Source organism: Oncorhynchus clarkii, chromosome 12, assembly GCF_045791955.1.
Source record: "Oncorhynchus clarkii lewisi isolate Uvic-CL-2024 chromosome 12, UVic_Ocla_1.0, whole genome shotgun sequence".
NCBI classification, from domain to species: domain Eukaryota; kingdom Metazoa; phylum Chordata; class Actinopteri; order Salmoniformes; family Salmonidae; genus Oncorhynchus; species Oncorhynchus clarkii.
In genome coordinates, this window is record NC_092158.1 from 6,929,908 (window position 1) to 6,953,067 (window position 23,160).

A 23,160-nucleotide genomic window follows, 5' to 3' on the forward strand; every position below is an offset into this window, starting at 1 on the left:
GATCAATATCAGTCAATACTGTAATCATCCTTAGAGCTCGGCCTGGAGGGAGGGCACAGGAAGTAGGCAAAGGTTAGTAGTAAACTGTTTTCGGGAGAAAGGAAAATGCAGACCTGAGTTAACGAGGCCCAGTCCAGATTTAGCGAGGCCCAGAGCTAATTTAGCGAGACCCAGATCTAATTTAGCGAGGCCCAGTCCTGAGTTAGTGAGGCCCAGTCCTGAGTTAGCGAGGTTAGCGAGGCCCAGTCCAGAGTTAACGAGACCCAGTCCAGAGTTAGCGAGGCCCAGACCTGAGTTAGCGAGGTTAGCGAGGCCCAGTCCAGAGTTAACGAGTCCCATACTTGAGTTAGCGAGGTTAACGAGGCCCAGTCCAGCATTAGCGAGGCCCAGTCCAGCATTAGCGAGGCCCAGTCCAGCATTAGCGAGGCCCGGTCCAGTGGTCCAAAACACTTGAAAAGAAGTGATCCTCACCCTGTATTACTCTGATACAATACTTGTATTAATTAGCCAACGTTTTGACAGCAAGCTGCCTTCATCAGGATGTCAGGGTAGTAGTATGCAGCTGTGGCATTCTGTATTCTAATCACACTGATGGAATGTAAACCAATCAGGGTTTAGGCCTGACCATCCAATCAGGGTTTAGGCCTGACCATCCAATCAGGGTTTAGGCCTGACCATCCAATCAGGGTTTAGGCCTGGGCATAGCACTATTACAGCATCCACTTTAGTTGTTAACGATCTTATCAATGCTTTAGACACTAAAATAAAATGTTCTGCTTTGTTTGTAGACCTGTCAAAAAGATTTTGATACCGTTGATCGTGTCATTTTATTGAACAAGTTGTCCTAAATAGGCCTGAGTTCTGACGCCTGTTCTTGGTTTCACGATTCTCTTAGTGACAGAACTCAGGCCGTCGTGATTGATGGGGTTAAGTATGAATTTCTTGAAGTACATCAAGGTGTACCACAGGGGTCCATTTTGTGACCTGCTCTCTTCACTATTTATACACTGCTCAAAAAAATAAAGGGAACACTTAAACAACACAATGTAACTCCAAGTCAATCACACTTCTGTGAAATCAAACTGTCCACTTAGGAAGCAACACTGATTGACAATAAATTTCACATGCTGTTGTGCAAATGGAATAGACAACAGGTGGAAATTATAGGCAATTAGCAAGACACCCCCAATAAAGGAGTGGTTCTGCAGGTGGTGACCACAGACCACTTCTCAGTTCCTATGCTTCCTGGCTGATGTTTTGGTCACTTTTGAATGCTGCCGGTGCTTTCACTCTAGTGGTAGCATGAGACGGAGTCTACAACCCACACAAGTGGCTCAGGTAGTGCAGCTCATCCAGGATGGCACATCAATGCGCGCTGTGGCAAGAAGATTTGCTGTGTCTGTCAGCGTAGTGTCCAGAGCATGGAGGCGCTACCAGGAGACAGGCCAGTACATCAGGAGATGTGGAGGAGGCCGTAGGAGGGCAACAACCCAGCAGCAGGACTACTATCTCTGCCTTTGTGCAAGGAGGAGCGGGAGGAGCACTGCCAGAGCCCTGCAAAATGACCTCCAGCTGGCCACAAATGTGCATGTGTCTGCTCAAACGGTCAGAAACAGACTCCATGAGGTTGGTATGAGGGCCCGACGTCCACAGGTGGGGGTTGTGCTTACAGCCCAACACCGTGCAGGACGTTTGGCATTTGCCAGAGAACACCAAGATTGGCAAATTCGCCACTAGCGCCCTGTGCTCTTCACAGATGAAAGCAGGTTCACACTGAGCACATGTGACAGACGTGACAGTCTGGAGACGCTGTGGAGAACATTCTGCTGCCTGCAACATCCTCCAGCATGACCGGTTTGGCGGTGGGTCAGTCATGGTGTGGGGTGGCATTTCTTTGGGTGGCCGCACAGCCCTCCATGTGCTCGCCAGCGGTAGCCTGACTGCCATTAGGTACCGAGATGAGATCCTCAGACCCCTTGTGAGACCATATGCTGGTGCGGTTGGCCCTGGGTTCCTCCTAATACAAGACAATACTAGACCTCATGTGGCTGGAGTGTGTCAGCAGTTCCTGCAAGAGGAAGGCATTGATGCTATGGACTGGCCAGCCCGTTCCCCAGACCTGAATCCAATTGAGCACATCTGGGACATCATGTCTCGCTCCATCCACCAACGCCACGTTGCACCACAGACTGTCCAGGAGTTGGCGGATGCTTTAGTCCAGGTCTGGGAGGAGATCCCTCAGGAGACCATCCGCCACCTCATCAGGAGCATGCCCAGGCATTGTAGGGAGGTCATACAGGCACGTGGAGACCACACACACTACTGAGCCTCATTTTGACTTGTTTTAAGGACATTACATCAAAGTTGGATCAACCTGTAGTGTAGTTTTCCACTTTAATTTTGAGTGTCACTCCAAATCCAGACCTCCATGGGTTGATAAATTTGATTTCCATTGATAATTTTTGTGTGATTTTGTTGTCAGCACATTCAACTATGTAAAGAAAAAAGTATTTAATAAGAATATTTCATTCATTCAGATCTAGGATGTGTTATTTTAGTGTTCCCTTTATTTTTTTGAGCAGTGTATAAACACCATTGGTCAATCTGTTAAAAAATCAGAAACTTAATCTATGATCTGACTGTTGCCCCGGCTGTTGATCTGACTGTTGATTTGACTATTGATCTGACTGTTGATCTGACTGTTGATCTGACTGTTGATCTGACTGTTGATCTGACTATTGATCTGACTGTTGATCTGACTGTTGCCCCGGCTGTTGATCTGACTGTTGATCTGACTATTGATCTGACTGTTGCCCCGACTGTTGATCTGACTGTTGCCCCGGCTGTTGATCTGACTGTTGATCTGACTATTGATCTGACTGTTGATCCGACTGTTGATCTGACTGTTGCCCCGGCTGTTGATCTGACTGTTGATCTGACTGTTACCCCGACTGTTGATCTGACTGTTGATCTGACTGTTGATCTGACTGTTGATCTGACTGTTGATCTGACTGTTGATCTGACTGTTACCCCGACTGTTGATCTGACTGTTGATCTGACTGTTGATCTGACTGTTACCCCGACTGTTGATCTGACTGTTGATCTGACTGTTGATCTGGCTGTTGATCTGACTGTGTCAAAACTACAGTCAGACTTTATAGCTATGCAGGAATCCCTTGCTGATATAAAATGTGTGCTTAATATGGGCTAAAACCAAATACATGTTGGTTTTAAACTCTCTAAATAATGTTTCAGATGGATCACATGTTCACTCATTAGATGATTCAGATGGATCACATGTTCACCTATTAGATGATTCAGATGGATCACATGTTCACTCATTAGATGATTCAGATGGATCACATGTTCACCTATTAGATGATTCAGATGGATCACATGTTCACTCATTAGATGATTCAGATGGATCACATGTTCACTCATTAGATGATTCAGATGGACCACATGTTCACTCATTAGATGATTCAGATGGATCACATGTTCACTCATTAGATGATTCAGATGGATCACATGTTCACTCATTAGATGATTCAGATGGATCACATGTTCACTCATTAGATGATTCAGATGGATCACATGTTCACTCATTAGATGATTCAGATGGACCACATGTTCACTCATTAGATGATTCAGATGGACCACATGTTCACTCATTAGATGATTCAGATGGATCACATGTTCACTCATTAGATGATTCAGATGGATCACATGTTCACTCATTAGATGATTCAGATGGATCACATGTTCACTCATTAGATGATTCAGATGGATCACATGTTCACTCATTAGATGATTCAGATGGATCACATGTTCACTCATTAGATGATTCAGATGGATCACATGTTCACTCATTAGATGATTCAGATGGACCACATGTTCAGTCATTAGATGATTCTCCAATCGAACGTGTTCCCGTCTATAAATACTTAGCCATTTGGATTGATATGGATTTGACGTTTAGAAAACATAGAGATGAGCTGTTTAAGAAGCTAAGATATAAAGTTGTTATTTTTCCCACAGCGCTTCACATGTAATGAGTCTGAGGGCCCACAGCACTTCACATGTAATGAGTCTGAGGGCCCACAGTGCTTCACATGTAATGAGTCTGAGGGCCCACAGTGCTTCACATGTAATGAGTCTGAGGGCCCACAGTGCTTCACATGTAATGAGTCTGAGGGCAAACAGTGCTTCACATGTAATGAGTCTGAGGGCCCACAGTGCTTCACATGTAATGAGTCTGAGGGCCCACAGTGCTTCACATGTAATGAGTATGAGGGCCCACAGCACTTCACATGTAATGAGTCTGAGGGCCCACAGTGCTTCACATGTAATGAGTATGAGGGCCCACAGCGCTTCACATGTAATGAGTATGAGGGCCCACAGTGCTTCACATGTAATGAGTCTGAGGGCCCACAGTGCTTCACATGTAATGAGTATGAGGGCCCACAGTGCTTCACATGTAATGAGTATGAGGGCCCACAGTGCTTCACATGTAATGAGTATGAGGGCCCACAGCACTTCACATGTAATGAGTCTGAGGGCCCACAGTGCTTCACATGTAATGAGTCTGAGGGCCCACAGCGCTTCACATGTAATGAGTCTGAGGGCCCACAGCGCTTCACATGTAATGAGTATGAGGGCCCACAGCACTTCACATGTAATGAGTCTGAGGGCCCACAGTGCTTCACATGTAATGAGTATGAGGGCCCACAGCACTTCACATGTAATGAGTCTGAGGGCCCACAGTGCTTCACATGTAATGAGTATGAGGGCCCACAGCGCTTCACATGTAATGAGTATGAGGGCCCACAGTGCTTCACATGTAATGAGTATGAGGGCCCACAGCACTTCACATGTAATGAGTCTGAGGGCCCACAGTGCTTCACATGTAATGAGTCTGAGGGCCCACAGCGCTTCACATGTAATGAGTCTGAGGGCCCACAGTGCTTCACATGTAATGAGTATGAGGGCCCACAGCACTTCACATGTAATGAGTCTGAGGGCCCACAGTGCTTCACATGTAATGAGTATGAGGGCCCACAGCACTTCACATGTAATGAGTCTGAGGGCCCACAGTGCTTCACATGTAATGAGTATGAGGGCCCACAGTGCTTCACATGTAATGAGTATGAGGGCCCACAGCGTTTCACATGTAATGAGTCTGAGGGCCCACAGTGCTTCACATGTAATGAGTATGAGGGCCCACAGTGCTTCACATGTAATGAGTATGAGGGCCCACAGTGTTTCACATGTAATGAGTCTGAGGGCCCACAGTGCTTCACATGTAATGAGTATGAGGGCCCACAGTGCTTCACATGTAATGAGTATGAGGGCCCACAGCGCTTCACATGTAATGAGTCTGAGGGCCCACAGCACTTCACATGTAATGAGTATGAGGGCCCACAGCGCTTCACATGTAATGAGTATGAGTGCCCACACAGCGCTGTTCCATGTTGTCCTCAGGCCAGCTGCAGGCCAATGCTAACTGTTGTCCCCGGGCTAGCTGCAGGCCAATGCTAACTGTTGTCCCCGGGCTAGCTGCAGGCCAATGCTAACTGTTGTCCTCAGGCCAGTTGCAGGCCAATGCTAACTGTTGTCCCCAGGCTAGCTGCAGGTCAATGCTAACTGTTCTATGTTGTCCTCAGGCCAGTTGCAGGCCAATGCGTACTGTGAGAACCCAGACATGGTGTTGGTGGGCAACAAGGCAGACCTGGCGGACCAGAGAGAGGTGCAGGAGGAGCAGGCTAAGGAACTAGCCGACAAGTACGGGTGAGTAGGAGAGAGCTATCCCCCGTCATCTACAAAGACAGTGAGCTCCAAAAGTAGAGGGACGGTGACACGTGTTTAATTATTTTGGCCTCTGTATTCCAGCACTTTGGATTTGAAATGATACAATAACTATGTGGTTAAAGTGCAGACTGTCAGCTTTCATTTGAGGGTATTTTCATCCATATCGGATGAACCGTTTAGAAGTTACAGCACTTTTTGTACATAGTCCTTCCATTTTAGGGGGACAAATTATATCATACCCCCAAGACATGCTAAAGTAGTGCACTATATAGGGAATAGGGTTCCATAGGGCTCTGGTCTAAAGTAGTGCACTATATATAGGGAATAGGGTTCCATAGGGCTCTGGTCTAAAGTAGTGCACTATATATAGGGAATAGGGTTCCATAGGGCTCTGGTCTAAAGTAGTGCACTATATATAGGGAATAGGGTTCCATAGGGCTCTGGTCTAAAGTAGTGCACTATATATAGGGAATAGGGTTCCATAGGGCTCTGGTCTAAAGTAGTGCACTATATATAGGGAATAGGGTTCCATAGGGCTCTGGTCTAAAGTAGTGCACTATATATAGGGAATAGGGTTCCATAGGGCTCTGGTCTAAAGTAGTGCACTATATAGGGAATAGGGTTCCATAGGGCTCTGGTCTAAAGTAGTGCACTATATAGGGAATAGGGTTCCATAGGGCTCTGGTCTAAAGTAGTGCACTATATAGGGAATAGGGTTCCATAGGGCTCTGGTCTAAAGTAGTGCACTATATATAGGGGATAGGGTTCCATAGGGCTCTGGTCTAAAGTAGTGCACTATATAGGGAATAGGGTTCCATAGGGCTCTGGTCTAAAGTAGTGCACTATATAGGGAATAGGGTGCCATTTGGGATGCATGCGATGCCGCCTCTGTCATGTCTGAGTGCTGGGCTTGTCATTCAGAGCTGTACTAGCAGAGAGGTTGTGGTTCATTAACATAAAATAATACCTGGTGGATCTGTTCTCAGGACACAACCGGAGTCATTTGGTTGTTATTACGACAGCCTCTATCGTGTTCAGTCCCTCATACCCTAACGTGCTTGACATGGTCCCTCGATTTAACTTTCAGATATAAGATACGACTAGTAAGACCAGGTAGAATGCTCTGATGTGGGTTTTTGGTGTGACCTTGTCTGATGTGGGTGTTGATGTGGTCCTGTCTGATGTGGGTGTTGGTGTGGTCCTGTCTGATGTTGGTGTGGTCATGTCTGATGTGGGTGTTGGTGTGATCTTGTCTGATGTGGGTGTTGATGTGGTCCTGTCTGATGTGGGTGTTGGTGTGGTCCTGTCTGATGTGGGTGTTGATGTGGTCATGTCTGATATGGGTGTTGGTGTGGTCCTGTCTGATGTGGGTGTTGGTGTGGTCCTGTCTGATGTGGGTGTTGGTGTGGTCCTGTCTGGTGTGGTCCTGTCTGATGTGGGTGTTGGTGTGGTCCTGTCTGATGTGGGTGTTGGTGTGGTCCTGTCTGATGTGGGTTTTGGTGTGGTCCTGTCTGATGTGGGTTTTGGTGTGGTCCTGTCTGATGTGAGTGTTGGTGTGGTCCTGTCTGGTGTGGGTTTTGGTGTGGTCCTGTCTGATGTGGGTGTTGGTGTGGTCCTGTCTGATGTGGGTTTTGGTGTGATCTTGTCTGATGTGGATGTTAATGTGGTCCTGTCTGTTGTGGGTGTTAATGTGGTCCTGTCTGATGTGGGTTTTGGTGTGGTCTTGTCTGATGTGGGTGTTAATGTGGTCCTGTCTGATGTGGGTGTTAATGTGGTCCTGTCTGATGTGGGTTTTGGTGTGGTCCTGTCTGATGTGGGTGTTGGAGTGGTCCTGTCTGATGTGGGTGTTGGTGTGGTCCTGTCTGATGTGGGTTTTGGTGTGATCGTGTCTGGTGTGGTCCTGTCTGATGTGGGTGTTGGTGTGGTCGTGTCTGGTGTGGTCCTGTCTGATGTGGGTGTTGATGTGGTCCTGTCTGATGTGGGTGTTTGTGTGGTCCTGTCTGATGTGGGTTCTGTATGTCCTGTCTGATCTGGGTTCTGTATGTCCTGTCTGATGTGGGTTCTGTATGTCCTGTCTGATCTGGGTTCTGTATGTCCTGTCTGATGTGGGTTCTGTATGTCCTGTCTGATGTGGGTTCTGTATGTCCTGTCTGATGTGGGTTCTGTATGTCCTGTCTGATGTGGGTTCTGTATGTGTCCTGTCTGATGTGGGTTCTGTATGTGTCCTGTCTGATGTGGGTTCTGTATGTGTCCTGTCTGATGTGGGTTCTGTATGTGTCCTGTCTGATCTGGGTTCTGTATGTGTCCTGTCTGATCTGGGTTCTGTATGTGTCCTGTCTGATGTGGGTTCTGTATGTCCTGTCTGATCTGGGTTCTGTGTGTCCTGTCTGATCTGGGTTCTGTGTGTCCTGTCTGATGTGGGTTCTGTATGTCCTGTCTGATGTGGGTTCTGTATGTGTCTTGTCTGATCTGGGTTCTGTATGTCCTGTCTGATGTGGGTTCTGTATGTCCGGTCTGATGTGGGTTCTGTATGTCCTGTCTGATGTGGGTTCTGTATGTGTCCTGTCTGATGTGGGTTCTGTATGTCCTGTCTGATCTGGGTTCTGTATGTCCTGTCTGATCTGGGTTCTGTATGTCCTGTCTGATGTGGGTGTTGGAGTGGTCCTGTCTGATGTGGGTTCTGTATGTCCTGTCTGATCTGGGTTATTTATGTCCTGTCTGATGTGGGTTCTGTATGTCCTGTTTGATGTGGGTTCTGTATGTCCTGTCTGATGTGGGTTCTGTATGTCCTGTCTGATGTGGTTCTGTATGTCCTGTCTGATGTGTTTCTGTATGTCCTGTCTGATCTGGTTCTGTATGTCCTGTCTGATGTGGGTGTTGGAGTGGTCTTGTCTGATGTGGGTGTTGGAGTGGTCCTGTCTGATGTGGTTCTGTATGTCCTGTCTGATATGGGTTCTGTATGTCCTGTCTGATGTGGGTGTTGGTGTGGTCCTGTCTGATGTGGTTCTGTATGTCCTGTCTGATGTGGGTGTTGGAGTGGTCCTGTCTGATGTGGTTCTGTATGTCCTGTCTGATCTGGTTCTGTATGTGTCCTGTCTGATGTGGGTTCTGTATGTCCTGTCTGATCTGGGTTCTGTATGTCCTGTCTGATGTGGGTTCTGTATGTCCTGTCTGATGTGGGTTCTGTATGTCCTGTCTGATGTGGGTTCTGTATGTCCTGTCTGATGTGGGTTCTGTATGTCCTGTCTGATGTGTTTCTGTATGTCCTGTCTGATCTGGTTCTGTATGTCCTGTCTGATGTGGGTGTTGGAGTGGTCCTGTCTGATGTGGGTGTTGGAGTGGTCCTGTCTGATGTGGTTCTGTATGTCCTGTCTGATATGGGTTCTGTATGTCCTGTCTGATGTGGGTGTTGGTGTGGTCCTGTCTGATGTGATTCTGTATGTCCTGTCTGATGTGGGTGTTGGAGTGGTCCTGTCTGATCTGGTTCTGTATGTGTCCTGTCTGATGTGGGTTCTGTATGTCCTGTCTGATGTGGTTCTGTATGTGTCCTGTCTGATGTGGTTCTGTATGTGTCCTGTCTGATGTGGGTTCTGTATGTGTCCTGTCTGATGTGGGTTCTGTATGTCCTGTCTGATCTGGTTCTGTATGTCCTGTCTAATCTGGGTTCTGTATGTCCTGTCTGATCTGGGTTCTGTATGTGTCCTGTCTGATGTGGGTTCTGTATGTGTCCTGTCTGATGTGGGTTCTGTATGTGTCCTGTCTGATCTGGGTTCTGTATGTGCTGTCTGATCTGGGTTCTGTATGTCCTGTCTGATGTGGTTCTGTATGTCCTGTCTGATGTGGGTGTTGGAGTGGTCCTGTCTGATATGGGTGTTGGAGTGGTCCTGTCTGATCTGGGTTCTGTATGTCCTGTCTGATCTGGTTCTGTTTGTCCCCTGTAGGATCCCGTACTTTGAGACGTCGGCAGCGACGGGGTCTGAGGTGGACAAGGCCGTCATCACTCTGCTAGACCTGGTCATGAAGAGGATGGAGCAGTGTGTCGACAAGCCCACCGCCGAGCCCGCCAACGGGGGAGGAGCCACCAAGCTGGAGGACGCCGCGCCTGACCAGAAAAAGTGTGCATGTTAGACTTGGCCCCTCCCACGTCCCCTTCTCCCTACTCTGATTGGTGCTCTAGCACCCCCTCTGGTGGCCAGACACAGAAGTGCAGCAGCATTATGACAGCGTGATGTGTGAGGGGGCAGCTCAGTCAGCCACACTGCAATGGCGTTGTAGTTCTGGCCTTGCACGGCCTGTGTGTACTGTGCTGGGCCTGACTATATGTCTCTCCTGTCCTGTCCTGTCCTGTGTTGCTTCTCAAATGTCACCCTGTTCCCTATTACAGAACTCCCCGAGTGGCACAGCGTTCTGAGGCACTGCATCTCAGCACTAGAGGCGTCATTACAGACGCCCTGGTTCGATTCCCGGACTGTATCACAACACGCCGTGATCGGGAGGTCCCATAAGGCGGCACACAATTGGCCCAGCGTCGTCCGGGTTAGGGTTTGGCCGTCATTGTAAAATAACAATTTGTTTATAACTGACTTGTCTAGTTAAACGATAACTAAAAGGTCAAATAAAGGTTAAATAAATATAGTGCATTACTAGTCATACAGTGTGAATAGGGTGCCATTTGAGACAAGAGTCTGGCCTACCAGAGGCCTATGCTTTATAGGACTTTATATCCCAATGTTGTTTACAAGTGTATGTCCAATCTAATCTACTGCCTTGGCTGTTAAGGCCCTATCCATATTACAGTACCAATATTACAGGATATTAATAAAAACATGTGACCAGTTATTTATATATGATTTATATTTCGTTTTTTTTGTGTATTTTAAATATAAGTTATATTTTTTTAAATGTATTTTTTTTTTTAGAATAAATGATGGTTCCACACATTAATTTGAATGCCCAAATAACAGTAGACAATAACAGTGTCTAGCTAAACAATAACAGTGTCAAGCTAAACAATAACAGTGTCTAGCTAAACAATAACAGTGTCTAGCTAAACAATAACAGTGTCTAGCTAAACAATAACAGTGTCTAGCTAAACAATAACAGTGTCTAGCTAAACAATAACAGTGTCTAGCTAAACAATAACAGTGTCTAGCTAAACAATAACAGTGTCTAGCTAAACAATAACAGTGTCTAGCTAAACAATAACAGTGTCAAGCTAAATGTGCATAAAAGACAGTAACAACTTTATCATATTGTAATATCAGTCAGGAAAATATATTGCCAAAGCAGAAAATCTAATCTCTTGATAACTGCTGTTGGCCTGTTTGTCTGTGTGCCAAAATCACCTTCACATTTCCTGTAGTCCCGGGGCAGGATTGTCTGTCTGTCTGTGGTTGTTATCAAGGGCCTTTGACATTCCTAGCTACTAATCTCATGTGACAGACTTTAACAATAAATCTAGCTAGTTAGCTAGTGCACTCGAGATGTAGTTCTGTGTTCCTGTTTCTCCGTGCCCCATCTACCAGCTTTACAGGAACTAACCACACTCCTCACACCTCATGCCTAGTGATTACACACTCCTCACACCTCATGCCTAGTGATTACACACTCCTTTTCTAATCCAACTTTTCTATTACAAAATAATAACATGATAGTGACCAGGACAGACGGGCAGTCAGTGTTAACTATTATTGTGTTTAAGACAAGACGAAGTCCACAGTGTAGTGACTGTTCTGTATAGAACTGATTTAATAAACCCAATAGAACAGGTTTGGTTTTGAAGACATAAAGTCATGTGGTGTCGTCTACTGGTGGTTCTATAACTAGGTGAGAAAAATGGTATTCCTTACTTTGGCTGAGATTTGAGATTGATCAGGTTAACAGTGGATATTTCTTATCAGACATAGCTACGGCCCCAAAAAAATATTGACACCCTTGCACTTTTTCCTTAAATAATTATCTATTTCTTGTCAAATAAGGTTTAAATCGAGAGAAGAAAAAAAAAAAGTTTTTTTGGGGGGTCTCAACACATTGTTATTCTAATTTCAACTTTGCAGAACCAATTTTATTTAGACTATTTTTAATAATAGAAAATAAAGAAAAAGGTCATAGAGAAAATGATTAGCACCCCTGAGCTAGTACTTGGTTGTGTCACCTATGGCCAAGATAACTGCCAGCGAATGCCTCTTGCAGCCATCAGTGAGCTTCACCTTTCTACTGGCAACTCTTCAGCAGCAACTGTTCTAATTCTTCAGCAGCAACTGTTCTAATTCTTCGGCAGCAACTGTTCTAATTCTTCGGCAGCAACTGTTCTAATTCTTCAGCAGCAACTGTTCTAATTCTTCGGCAGCAACTGTTCTAATTCTTCGGCAGCAACTGTTCTAATTCTTCGGCAGCAACTGTTCTAATTCTTCGGCAGCAACTGTTCTAATTCTTCAGCAGCAACTGTTCTAATTCTTCGGCAGCAACTGTTCTAATTCTTCAGCAGCAACTGTTCTAATTCTTCAGCAGCAACTGCTCTAATTCTTCGGCAGCAACTGTTCTACTTCTTCGGCAGCAACTGTTCTAATTCTTCGGCAGCAACTGTTCTAATTCTTCAGCAGCAACTGTTCTAATTCTTCGGCAGCAACTGTTCTGATTCTTCGGCAGCAACTGTTCTAATTCTTCGGCAGCAACTGTTCTAATTCTTCAGCAGCAACTGTAAAGTTGGAGTAGTGGCAGTGTAAAAATGGGGGGACAATGCAAATAGTCCGGGTAGTCATTTGATTATCTGCTCAGCAGTCTTATGGCTTTGGGGTAGAAGCTGCTAAGTAGTCCCTATGTCAACATCCACAGGTTGATCTCTGTTAAGTAGTCCTTATGTCAACATCCGCAGGTTGATCTCTGTTAAGTAGTCCCTATGTCAACATTCGCAGGTTGCTCTCTGTTAAGTAGTCCTTATGTCAACATCCGCAGGTTGATCTCTGTTAAGTAGCCCTTATGTCAACTGCCACAAGTTGATCTCTGTTAAGTAGCCCTTATGTCAACATCCACAGGTTGATCTCTGTTAAGTAGCCCTTATGTCAACATCCACAGGTACATCTCTGTTAAGTAGCCCTTATGTCAACATCCACAGGTTGATCTCTGTTAAGTAGTCCTTATGTCAACATCCGCAGGTTGATCTATGTTAAGTAGTCCCTATGTCAACATCCGCAGGTTGCTCTCTGTTAAGTAGTCCTTATGTCAACATCCGCAGGTTGATCTCTGTTAAGTGGTCCTTATGTCAACATCCACAGGTTGATCTCTGTTAAGTGGTCCTTATGTCAACATCCACAGGTTGATCTCTGTTAAGTAGCCCTTATGTCAACTGCCACAAGTTGATCTCTGTTAAGTAGCCCTTATGTCAACATCCACAGGTTGATCTCTGTTAAGTAGCCCTTATGTCAACATCCACAGGTTGATCTCTGTTAAGTAGCCCTTAAGTCAACATCCGCAGGTTGATCTCTGTTAAGTAGCCCTTATGTCAACATCCACAGGTTTATCTCTGTTAAGTAGCCCTTATGTCAACATCCACAGGTTGATCTCTGTTAAGTAGCCCTTAAGTCAACATCCGCAGGTTGATCTCTGTTAAGAAGTGGTTAGGTGTTTAGTGTTACTAGATAGCTATACATTTTATTCCTGATGAGACTATCTCTCCGTTCATGATCACTCCCAGCATTTACTGTACTGTACAACAGCAAGCAGTATTTGTCGAATGTCTCCTTACTTAATCACTATGGTGTAACTGGGCCACCTCTGAAAGGAAGACGCTATGGTGTAAATCAGGCCAGCTCTGAAAGGAAGACACTATGGTGTAAATCAGGCCACCTCTGAAAGGAAGACACTATGGTGTAAATCAGGCCACCTCTGAAAGGAAGACACTATGGTGTAAATCAGGCCAGCTCTGAAAGGAAGACGCTATGGTGTAAATCAGGCCAGCTCTGAAAGGAAGACACTATGGTGTAAATCAGGCCACCTCTGAAAGGAAGACACTATGGTGTAAATCAGGCCTGGGGAATTCTTTTCCATGCAGGGCCACATTAGAATATATATTTTTGCCATCGCGGACCAGAATCATATTATAGGATTATACATCATGTGTATGACTGTGTTGACTGATATATCTACTGTAAATCACATCCAGATGTGCTACTTCTTTTTCTTTTTTTTTAACATGGAGAGAAATAAACCACATCCCATGTTCTCCTTTTGATAGGTATTTTCATTATTAAACATGCAATGAACGACACGGAGGGAAAAGTACACTGTGCATTCAGCATGACGGACAGAACTCTTGTTAAAACGGGTATGCACAAAAACACAGAGAGAGAGAGCAACATTACATTTAAACTACTCAATCAGTGTGAGGAGTGAAGTCTCCGATGGGCATTGACTAGAGAGGTGAAGCCAGGTATAGTTTCTGACTTCGCTATGCGCAGGATTGCTGAGAGGTGAGAGTCAATAAGATGTGATCTGTGCCTTGACTTGTTATATTTCGTCACTGACAATGTCTGTTCACATACAGTACCTCCCTATGACATCATAATTCTCTATGACAGTTCTCATCTGGACTGTGTTAAATGTCATCTTCCTCTTTGTCAGGGAGGTCCTCCTCTGCAATGTGACACCACACACACACACACACACACACACACACACACACACACACACACACACACACACACACACACACACACACACACACACACACACACACACACACACAGGTCAAATGATCAATTACCTAAATCCAAAACGTAACTCGGGGAGATCTGCGTTACAGAGTGATTGATTTATAGAGTGATTGATTTATAGAGTGATTGATTCATAGAGTGATTGATTCATAGAGTGATTGATTTATAGAGTGATTGAGTCATAGAGTGATTGATTCATAGAGTGATTGATTCATAGAGTGATTGATTCATAGAGTGACATATGCAGCGTTTACCGTGAACGCAGTCTCCGGGAACATGTCTTTTAAATGATACGAATTGAATCTAGACCTAGGACTTGGCTCGGGAAAATCTCCTACAATTAGAACTATGAGATTAATCTAGACCTAGGACCTGTCTCTGGAAAATCTCCCACAACTAGAACTATGAGATGAATCTAGACCTAGGACCTGTCTCTGGAAAATCCCCCACAACTAGAACTATGAGATGAATCTAGACCTAGGACCTGTCTCTGGAAAATCCCCCACAACTAGAACTATGAGATGAATCTAGACATAGGACCTGTCTCGGGAAAATCTCCCACAACTAGAACTATGAGATGAATCTAGACCTAGGACCTGTCTCTGGAAAATCTCCCACAACTAGAACTATGAGATGAATCTAGACCTAGGACCTGTCTCTGGAAAATCCCCCACAACTAGAACTATGAGATGAATCTAGACCTAGGACCTGTCTCGGGAAAATCTCCCACAGCTATAACTAGGAGGTGTACAATCCCTTTAAAGCCTGAGGTCTGACGTCACAATGTCTTTAAACACCTGGCAAAGTGTCCTTACACAAACAATAAGGAAAAAGGAAGACGCTGTCTTCAAGAAGAGATCACCTAATAAAACACTTGTGGCACCACCTGGTGGCCGAAGTGTGTAATTAAGACATCAAAAATGACACCTGGAAAATGGCTGATCTCACCAGCCTGTGAAAGCAGGAAATCTGCTCAGCCGAATGGTCTCGTATATTGTCAAAAAGGTGTGTTTCTGAAATTCAATGCAACGTGATCGTAAGATGTCCTGAGACACCCGAATACTTGAAATATATTTTTTAAATAACAAAACATTTGTCAAAATATGTCAACTGTTTGTGACGCTACTCTTCCTGGGGTTTATTATGGATCCCTACTAGTTCCTGCCAAGGCAGCAGCTACTCTTCCTGGGGTATATTATGGATCACCATTAGTTCCTGCCAAGGCAGCAGCTACTCTTCCTGGGGTTTATTATGGATCACCATTAGTTCCTGCCAAGGCAGCAGCTACTCTTCCTGGGGTTTATCATGGATCCCCATTAGTTCCTGCCAAGGCAGCAGCTACTCTTCCTGGGGTTTATTATGGATCCCCATTAGTTCCTGCCAAGGCTGCAGCTACGCTTCCTGGGGTCCAGCAACTTAAGTCAGTTACATACAGTTTAAAATACTACATTTCAGAACACCTTACCCAACACAGGCCAGCTTGTCAACACCTCTCACAAAGACAAGTAATGATGATGTCAATCTCTCCTCCACTTTGAGCATGAGAGACTTACATGCATGTTATTAATGTTAGCTCTCCGTGTACATTTAAGGGCCAGCCGTGCTGCCCTGTTCTGAGACAATTGTAATTTTCCAAGGTCCCTCTTTGTGGCACCTGACCACATGACTGAACAGTAGTCTAGGTGCGACTAAACTAGAGTCTGTAGGACCTGCCTTGTTGACAGTGTTGTTAAGAAGGTAGAAACTAGGGCCTGTAGGACCTGCCTTGTTGATAGTGTTGTTAAGGTAGAAACTAGGGCCTGTAGGACCTGCCTTGTTGATAGTGTTGTTAAGAAGGTAGAAACTAGGGCCTGTAGGACCTGCCTTGTTGATAGTGTTGTTAAGGTAGAAACTAGGGCCTGTAGGACCTGCCTTGTTGATAGTGTTGTTAAGAAGGTAGAAACTAGGGCCTGTAGGACCTGCCTTGTTGATAGTGTTGTTAAGAAGGTAGAAACTAGGGCCTGTGGGAAATACCTTGTTGATAGTGTTGTTAAGAAGGTAGAAACTAGGGCCTGTAGGACCTGCCTTGTTGATAGTGTTGTTAAGAAGGTAGAAACTAGGGCCTGTAGGACCTGCCTTGTTGATAGTGTTGTTAAGAAGGTAGAAACTAGGGCCTGTAGGACCTGCCTTGTTGATAGTGTTGTTAAGAAGGTAGAAACTAGGGCCTGTAGGACCTGCCTTGGTGATAGTGTTGTTGAGAAGGTAGAAACTAGGGCCTGTAGGACCTGCCTTGGTGATAGTGTTGTTGAGAAGGCAGAGCGGCTCTTTATTATGGACAGACTTCTCCCCATCTTAGCTACTGTTGTATCAATATGTTTTGACCATGACAGTTTACAATCTAGTGTTACACCAAACAGTTTAGTCATCTCAACTGGCTCAATTTCCACATTATTTATTACAAGATTTAGTTGAGGTTTATGGTTTAGTGGATGATTTGTCCAAACTTATTCCTTGCCACCCATTCTGAAACTAACTGCAGCTCTTTGTTAAGTGTTGCAGTCATTTCAGTTGCTGTAGTAGCTGACATGTATAGTGTTGAGTAATCTGCATACATAGACACACTGGCTTTACTCAAAGTCAGTGGCATGTCGTTAGTAAACATTGAAAAAGTAAGGGGCCTAGACAGCTGCCCTGGGGAATTCCTGATTCTACCTGGATTATGTTGGAGGCTTCCATTAAAGAACACCCTCTGTGTTCTGTTACAGGTAACTCTTTATCCACATTATAGCAGGGGGTGTAAAGCCATAACACATACGTTTTTCCATCAGCAGACTATGATCGATAATGTCAAAGCCGCACTGAAATCTAACAAAACAGCTCTTTTTATCATAAATTTCATTTATGATAAGTCATGTGTGTAAGTGCTGTGCTTGTTGAATGTCCTTCCCTACAAGCATGCTGAACGTCTGTTGTCAATTTGTTTACAGTTCAAACACTATTTTTTCCAAAAGTTTAATAAGGCTTGATAACAGGCTGATTGGTCGGCTATTTGAGCCAGTAAATGGGGCTTTACTTATTCTTGGGTAGTGGAATTACTTTCGTTTCCCTCCAGGCCTGAGGGCACACACTCTCTAGTAGGCTTAGATTGAAGATATGGCAATATCGTCCACTATTATCCTCAGTAATTTCCCATCCAAGTTGTCAGACCCCGGTGGCTTATCATTGTTGATAGACAACAATAATTGTTTCATTTTTTCCACACTCACTGTACGGAATTCAAAATTACAGTGCTCGTCTTTCATAATTTGATCAGTTATACTTCGATGTGTAGTTGTTGCCGGGACGTCATGTCTTAGTTTGCTAATCTTGCCAATGAAAACTTAAATTATAGTGCGACACTGGCCATGAAAGATGTAGTCAGTCATGTCAGAAGCTAGCAGATTCATTACTTACGAACATCAGCTGTCAATTCCAATAAACGACATCACGTTTTGAAGTTCGCTTTCCTGACAGCAACACTATCATGAATCTAGCAAAGAAGTTTATTAGCACATTTCTATACGGTATATTTCTGGAGTGTTTATTCAATGTTTATTCGATGGCCTTCTTATCTATGAATGAATTTCAATGAAAAACTTTAATAGGAAAAAAGGAACATGGATTATTTTTCAAAATGTATTTAATATTAATATTCATCATTTTAGGAAGATAAAACACCTGTAAAGTAGAATAAATACCCAACGGCACCTTAAAGCATATAAACGCTGTTACAAAAATACATAATAAATGGCATTGTTTTAAGATATACAAAAGTCTATTGCAAAACAGGGTCTCAAGGGCCCGGAACCTGAACTCAAGGGCCCGGAACCTGATCTCAAGGGCCCGGAACCTGATCTCAAGGGCCCGGAACCTGATCTCAAGGGCCCGGAACCTGAACTCAAGGGCCCGGAACCTGATCTCAAGGGCCCGGAACCTGATCTCAAGGGCCCGGAACCTGATCTCAAGGGCCCGGAACCTGAACTCAAGGGCCCGGAACCTGAACTCAAGGGCCCGGAACCTGAACTCAAGGGACCTGAATCCCTTTTTTGGTCTTGCCAGCATGTGAAGAAAGGGAAAGGAACATTTTGTGAAATACGTTTATCTGAAGGGTTAAGAGTTTATCTAACTGCATCAGATAAAACAGCTATTTATACAAACGTAAAACCATAAAATATAGGATATCACATTCTCAATTCCCCCCCAAAACATGAGATCTGCTTCCTACTTCCTGTTTATGTGGAGCCTGAGTGCACACTATGAGCAGTTCCTGTAAGTGATTACATCTTTCGCGGATGCATGAGCATCTAGACACTGACTGGTATGGTACGAATGGTTGTACACAGGGCATTATGGGTACTGTAGTACATCATGCTACAGTCTCCATGTTCTATACTGTCCTACAAAACAGCACATCAGCTCCATGGTTAGATGGATCTCCAGCAGCTATTCCCCAGGCACACATCGTATAGAATTCCCTTTAGATTCCCCTGTCCTGAGAATAAAATAATCTCCTTCTTGAACAGTTTGTCATGGTCCGCTCTCTCTCTGAGCTTCTGCTCAGGGTTTGTCTTGGTCCTCTCTCTCAGGGTTTGTCTTGGTCCTCTCTCTCTCTGAGCTTCTGCTCAGGGTTTGTCTTGGTCCTCTCTCTCAGGGTTTGAGCAACAAGTGTTGTTGCTCAAGTCACAAGTAAGTCTCAAGTCTTAGCACTCAAGTCCAAGTCAAGACCGGCAAGTCTGAGTCAAGTACGAGTCAAGTACGAGTCAAGTCTCAAGTCCTAAACTTTGAGTTTTGAGTCCCAAACAGGTCATAATGTGCTCTTCACCTAATGTAATACCATTTAATATTTTTAACAAGAGTAATAGTTAGTATATTACAATTACACACATCATGCATGCTTTTACAAATATATATATTTATTACTTTCCAAATAAACTTTATATTTCCAAGGAAATACATGGATAGCAATGAGAAAGAACCCCCCCCCTGCACTGCCACGCACAACTTCTTCTCAGCTGGCACAATTTTGATTGGCTGCTGTCCGATTCAAACTGTAATCTGTTCAAATGAAGAGTTGATGCGCTACACACTTTTTTATGTATATATTTGGGCTCAGGGAGGGTTGGTGAGGGTTGGAGAGGGTTGGGGAGGCTTGGGGAGGGTTGGTGAGGCTTGGGGAGGGTTGGGGAGGGTTGGAGAGGCTTGGGGAGGGTTGGTGAGGCTTGGGGAGGGTTGGGGAGGGTTGGAGAGGCTTGGGGAGGGTTGGGGAGGGTTGGTGAGGCTTGGGGAGGGTTGGGGAGGGTATCAAGTCAGGTCGAGTCATAAGGCTCAAGTCCAAGTCAAGTCACGAGTCATTGGTGTCAAAGTCGAGTTGCAAGTCATCATATTTGTGACTCGAGTCCAAGTCATGTGACCTGAGTCCACACCTCTGTTTGTTGCTGTGGTTGTTTTTGCAGGTAATTAAAATCTAATCATAATAACATGTTAATTTGTCACATGCTCCATAAACAGACTAACAGTGAAATGATTACTGATGGGGCCTAAACAGGCGAAGACTAACAGTGAAATGATTACTGATGGGGCCTAAACAGGTGAAGACTAACAGTGAAATGATTACTGATGGGGCCTTTGCCAACAATGCAGAGAGAAAGAAAATAGAGAAATAATAGAAAAAGTAATAATAAATACACAATGAGAAATGATAACTTGGCTTTATACACAGGTAGCCTAGTGGTTAGAGTGTAGAGGCGGCAGGTAGCCTAGTGGTTAGAGTGTAGAGGCGGGAGGTAGTCTAGTGGTTAGAGTGTAGAGACGGCAGGTAGCCTAGTGGTTAGAGTGTAGAGGCGGGAGGTAGTCTAGTGGTTAGAGTGTAGAGACGGCAGGTAGCCTAGTGGTTAGAGTGTAGAGGCGGTAGGTAGCCTAGTGGTTAGAGTGTAGAGGTGGCAGGTAGCCTAGTGGTTAGAGTGTAGAGGCGGTAGGTAGACTAGTGGTTAGAGTGTAGAGGCGGGAGGTAGTCTAGTGGTTAGAGTGTAGAGACGGCAGGTAGCCTAGTGGTTAGAGTGTAGAGGCGGTAGGTAGCCTAGTGGTTAGAGTGTAGAGGCGGTAGGTAGACTAGTGGTTAGAGTGTAGAGGCGGGAGGTAGTCGAGTGGTTAGAGTGTAGAGACGGCAGGTAGCCTAGTGGTTAGAGTGTAGAGGCGGGAGGTAGCCTAGTGGTTAGAGTGTAGAGGCGGTAGGTAGCCTAGTGGTTAGAGTGTAGAGGTGGTAGGTAGCCTAGTGGTTAGAGTGTAGAGACGGTAGGTAGCCTAGTGGTTAGAATGTAGAGGCGGCAGGTAGCCTAGTGGTTAGAGTGTAGAGGCGGTAGGTAGCCTAGTGGTTAGAGTGTAGAGGCAGCAGGTAGCCTAGTGGTTAGAGAGTAGAGGCGGCAGGTAGCCTAGTGGTTAGAGCGTTGGGCCAGTAACCGAAAAGTCTAGTTTGAATATCCGAGCCAACAAGGTGAAAAATCTGTGATTTGCCCTTAAGAAAGCCTCATAACCCTAGTTTGCCCCAGAGGAGCTCTAGTTTGCCCCAGAGGAGCCCTGTAACAAGACATTCCACTGAACCTATCCGGTGTATGTGACAAAAAAAAACATGTTATCATTTGTAAACAGTCCATTGTGGAACATACTGTTCACCCTCACATAGACTTGTATTGTAGTTCAATCATTCATAAGCTTATATTATAGTCCAATCATTCACAGGCTTGTTTTGTAGTCCAATCATTCACAGGCTTGTATTATAGTCCAATCATTCACAGGCTTGTATTATAGTCCAATCATTCACAGGCTTGTTTTGTAGTCCAATCATTCACAGGCTTGTTTTGTAGTCCAATCATTCACAGGCTTGTTTTGTAGTTCAATCATTCACAGGCTTTGTATTACAGTCCACTCATTCATGCACAGTCTGTCTGTCCTTCAAGCATTGCAAATGGAAGACACTTCCACATTCTGCTCAGAGTCAAATAAAAGCATCATTATACTGTATGTAAAATGAATCAAAGTGTATAGTGTAGCAGGTAATATCAATACTGTACGGAAGTAAGATATTTATAATATAGTTAACACGATAATGCAACAGATTCGTTTGGGTAATTTGTAGGAAATATTGTCCAAATCCTCCAAACTACTTTAACCCAAAGTCCTATATGATCATATAATGATTATATATTGATTATTGGCCCTTTTTCTTCGCTAAAACACGTGACTTGAGTGTACAGGGAAAGCTAGCTTGATTCAATATAATTGTGTTGATACACTGTAATATCTCCTGTTGTATAAATAAAGCTTGATTTGATTCAAAAGAATCACAACACTTCAACTACTACTTCCTTTAACATTCTACAGACCCCCCCCCCCCCAAAAAAAAAAACATGAGTTTCCTGTGTTCTATATATATTTCCACACTGTGGGGTTGGAATAATACTGTGAAATTGTTAAAATGATGATAATGCCCTTTTTAATGTAAGAGCTGTTTGAAAAGACAGCCAGAAGTTTCAGCCTGTTTTGGTTTGGATGGAGTTTTGACCTGCCTGGTGACATCACCAGGCGGTAAATGAGTTAATAGACCAATAAGAAAGAGAGTTCCAAACCTCTCTACCAATAACAGCTGGTTGTCAGTTCCCCCTCCCCACTCTGGTGACATCACCAGGCGGTAAATGAGTTAATAGACCAATAAGAAAGAGAGTTCCAAACCTCTCTACCAATAACAGCTAGTTTTCAGATTCCCCACTCCCAGACACTCCCAGCAAAAAAAAATGTGTTATAAAAAAACAACCTCTTTGCTAAGAATCCATTTTGTTTCTTTTTGACCATTGTGATTGAAAACAATCACAGTAAGATCCTTGTCACCAAGAAATGAGTTAATATTGAGATAATAACAGCTGCATTGGGACCTTTATGGAAAACAAAAACTAAAGACAACATTTCAATAGTACAGAGAAAGAGGCTAAAGAAGGTTTGAACACTTGACTTGTGGGCTTTTTCTACGATAAATGACAGTATTGGTGCCAGTGTAGAATGTGTTGTTTCTTGTCAAGTCTATTAGCGGTGGTATTAGGGGTATCACTCTAACCTTTATCAATTAAGGTGTATTGAAAAAGGCTAGTATGAGGAGGTGCTGTTGTCTTTATTCAGGCCTTGGAGGATGTTGGTCAGCCTGGTCCTCTTCATCTACACTGAGATCCAGACGCAGGTTCTCCAGAGTCTGTCTCATTTGCATGGTGGACTCCTTACGTCTGCAGAGCAAATGAGGGTGTGTTTGTGTCCTGCAGTTCAAACAGTATCACTCTCTCCCTCTGCTCTCTGCTCTCCCTCTGCTCTCCCTCTCTGCTCTCCCTCTGCTCTCCCTCTCTGCTCTCCCTCTCTGCTCTCCCTCTCTGCTCTCCCTCTCTGCTCTCCCTCTGCTCTCTGCTCTCCCTCTGCTCTCCCTCTGCTCTCTGCTATCCCTCTGCTCTCTGCTATCCCTCTGCTCTCCCTCTCTGCTCTCCCTCTCTGCTCTCCCTCTGCTCTCCCTCTCTGCTCTCCCTCTCTGCTCTCCCTCTCTGCTCTCCCTCTCTGCTCTCCCTCTCTGCTCTCCCTCTCTGCTCTCCCT

At 44.6% G+C, this 23,160-nt stretch overlaps 2 protein-coding genes and 1 long non-coding RNA gene across 7 annotated transcripts in view; 2 read left to right on the top strand and 1 right to left on the bottom strand.

The window, feature by feature from the left end:
* The window catches only part of LOC139421847 (RAB27B, member RAS oncogene family), a 98,678-nt gene extending 88,027 nt beyond the window's left edge, over window positions 1-10,651 (top strand). For both annotated transcript variants that reach the window (XM_071172973.1, XM_071172974.1), the window contains 2 exons: window positions 5,664-5,787; window positions 9,750-10,651. In XM_071172973.1, the coding sequence (XP_071029074.1) occupies window positions 5,664-5,787; window positions 9,750-9,936 (311 nt within the window). In that variant the 3' untranslated portion in view covers window positions 9,937-10,651. The remainder of the gene's footprint in view (window positions 1-5,663; window positions 5,788-9,749) is intronic.
* A 9,910-nt stretch (window positions 10,652-20,561) lies between these two features.
* LOC139422672 (uncharacterized) overlaps window positions 20,562-23,160 on the top strand; it is a 1,300,889-nt gene continuing 1,298,290 nt past the window's right edge. Inside the window, exon 1 of the long non-coding RNA XR_011635740.1 lies at window positions 20,562-20,640. This is a non-coding gene — a long non-coding RNA (uncharacterized lncRNA). The remainder of the gene's footprint in view (window positions 20,641-23,160) is intronic.
* LOC139422666 (myosin heavy chain, embryonic smooth muscle isoform-like) overlaps window positions 22,363-23,160 on the bottom strand; it is a 60,598-nt gene continuing 59,800 nt past the window's right edge. For 3 of the 4 annotated variants that reach the window (XM_071173842.1, XM_071173844.1, XM_071173843.1), the window contains one exon: window positions 22,363-22,804. In XM_071173842.1, coding sequence (XP_071029943.1) covers window positions 22,696-22,804 — 109 coding nt within the window. In that variant the 3' untranslated portion in view covers window positions 22,363-22,695. The remainder of the gene's footprint in view (window positions 22,805-23,160) is intronic. The other variant, XM_071173846.1, reaches the window with a different exon arrangement.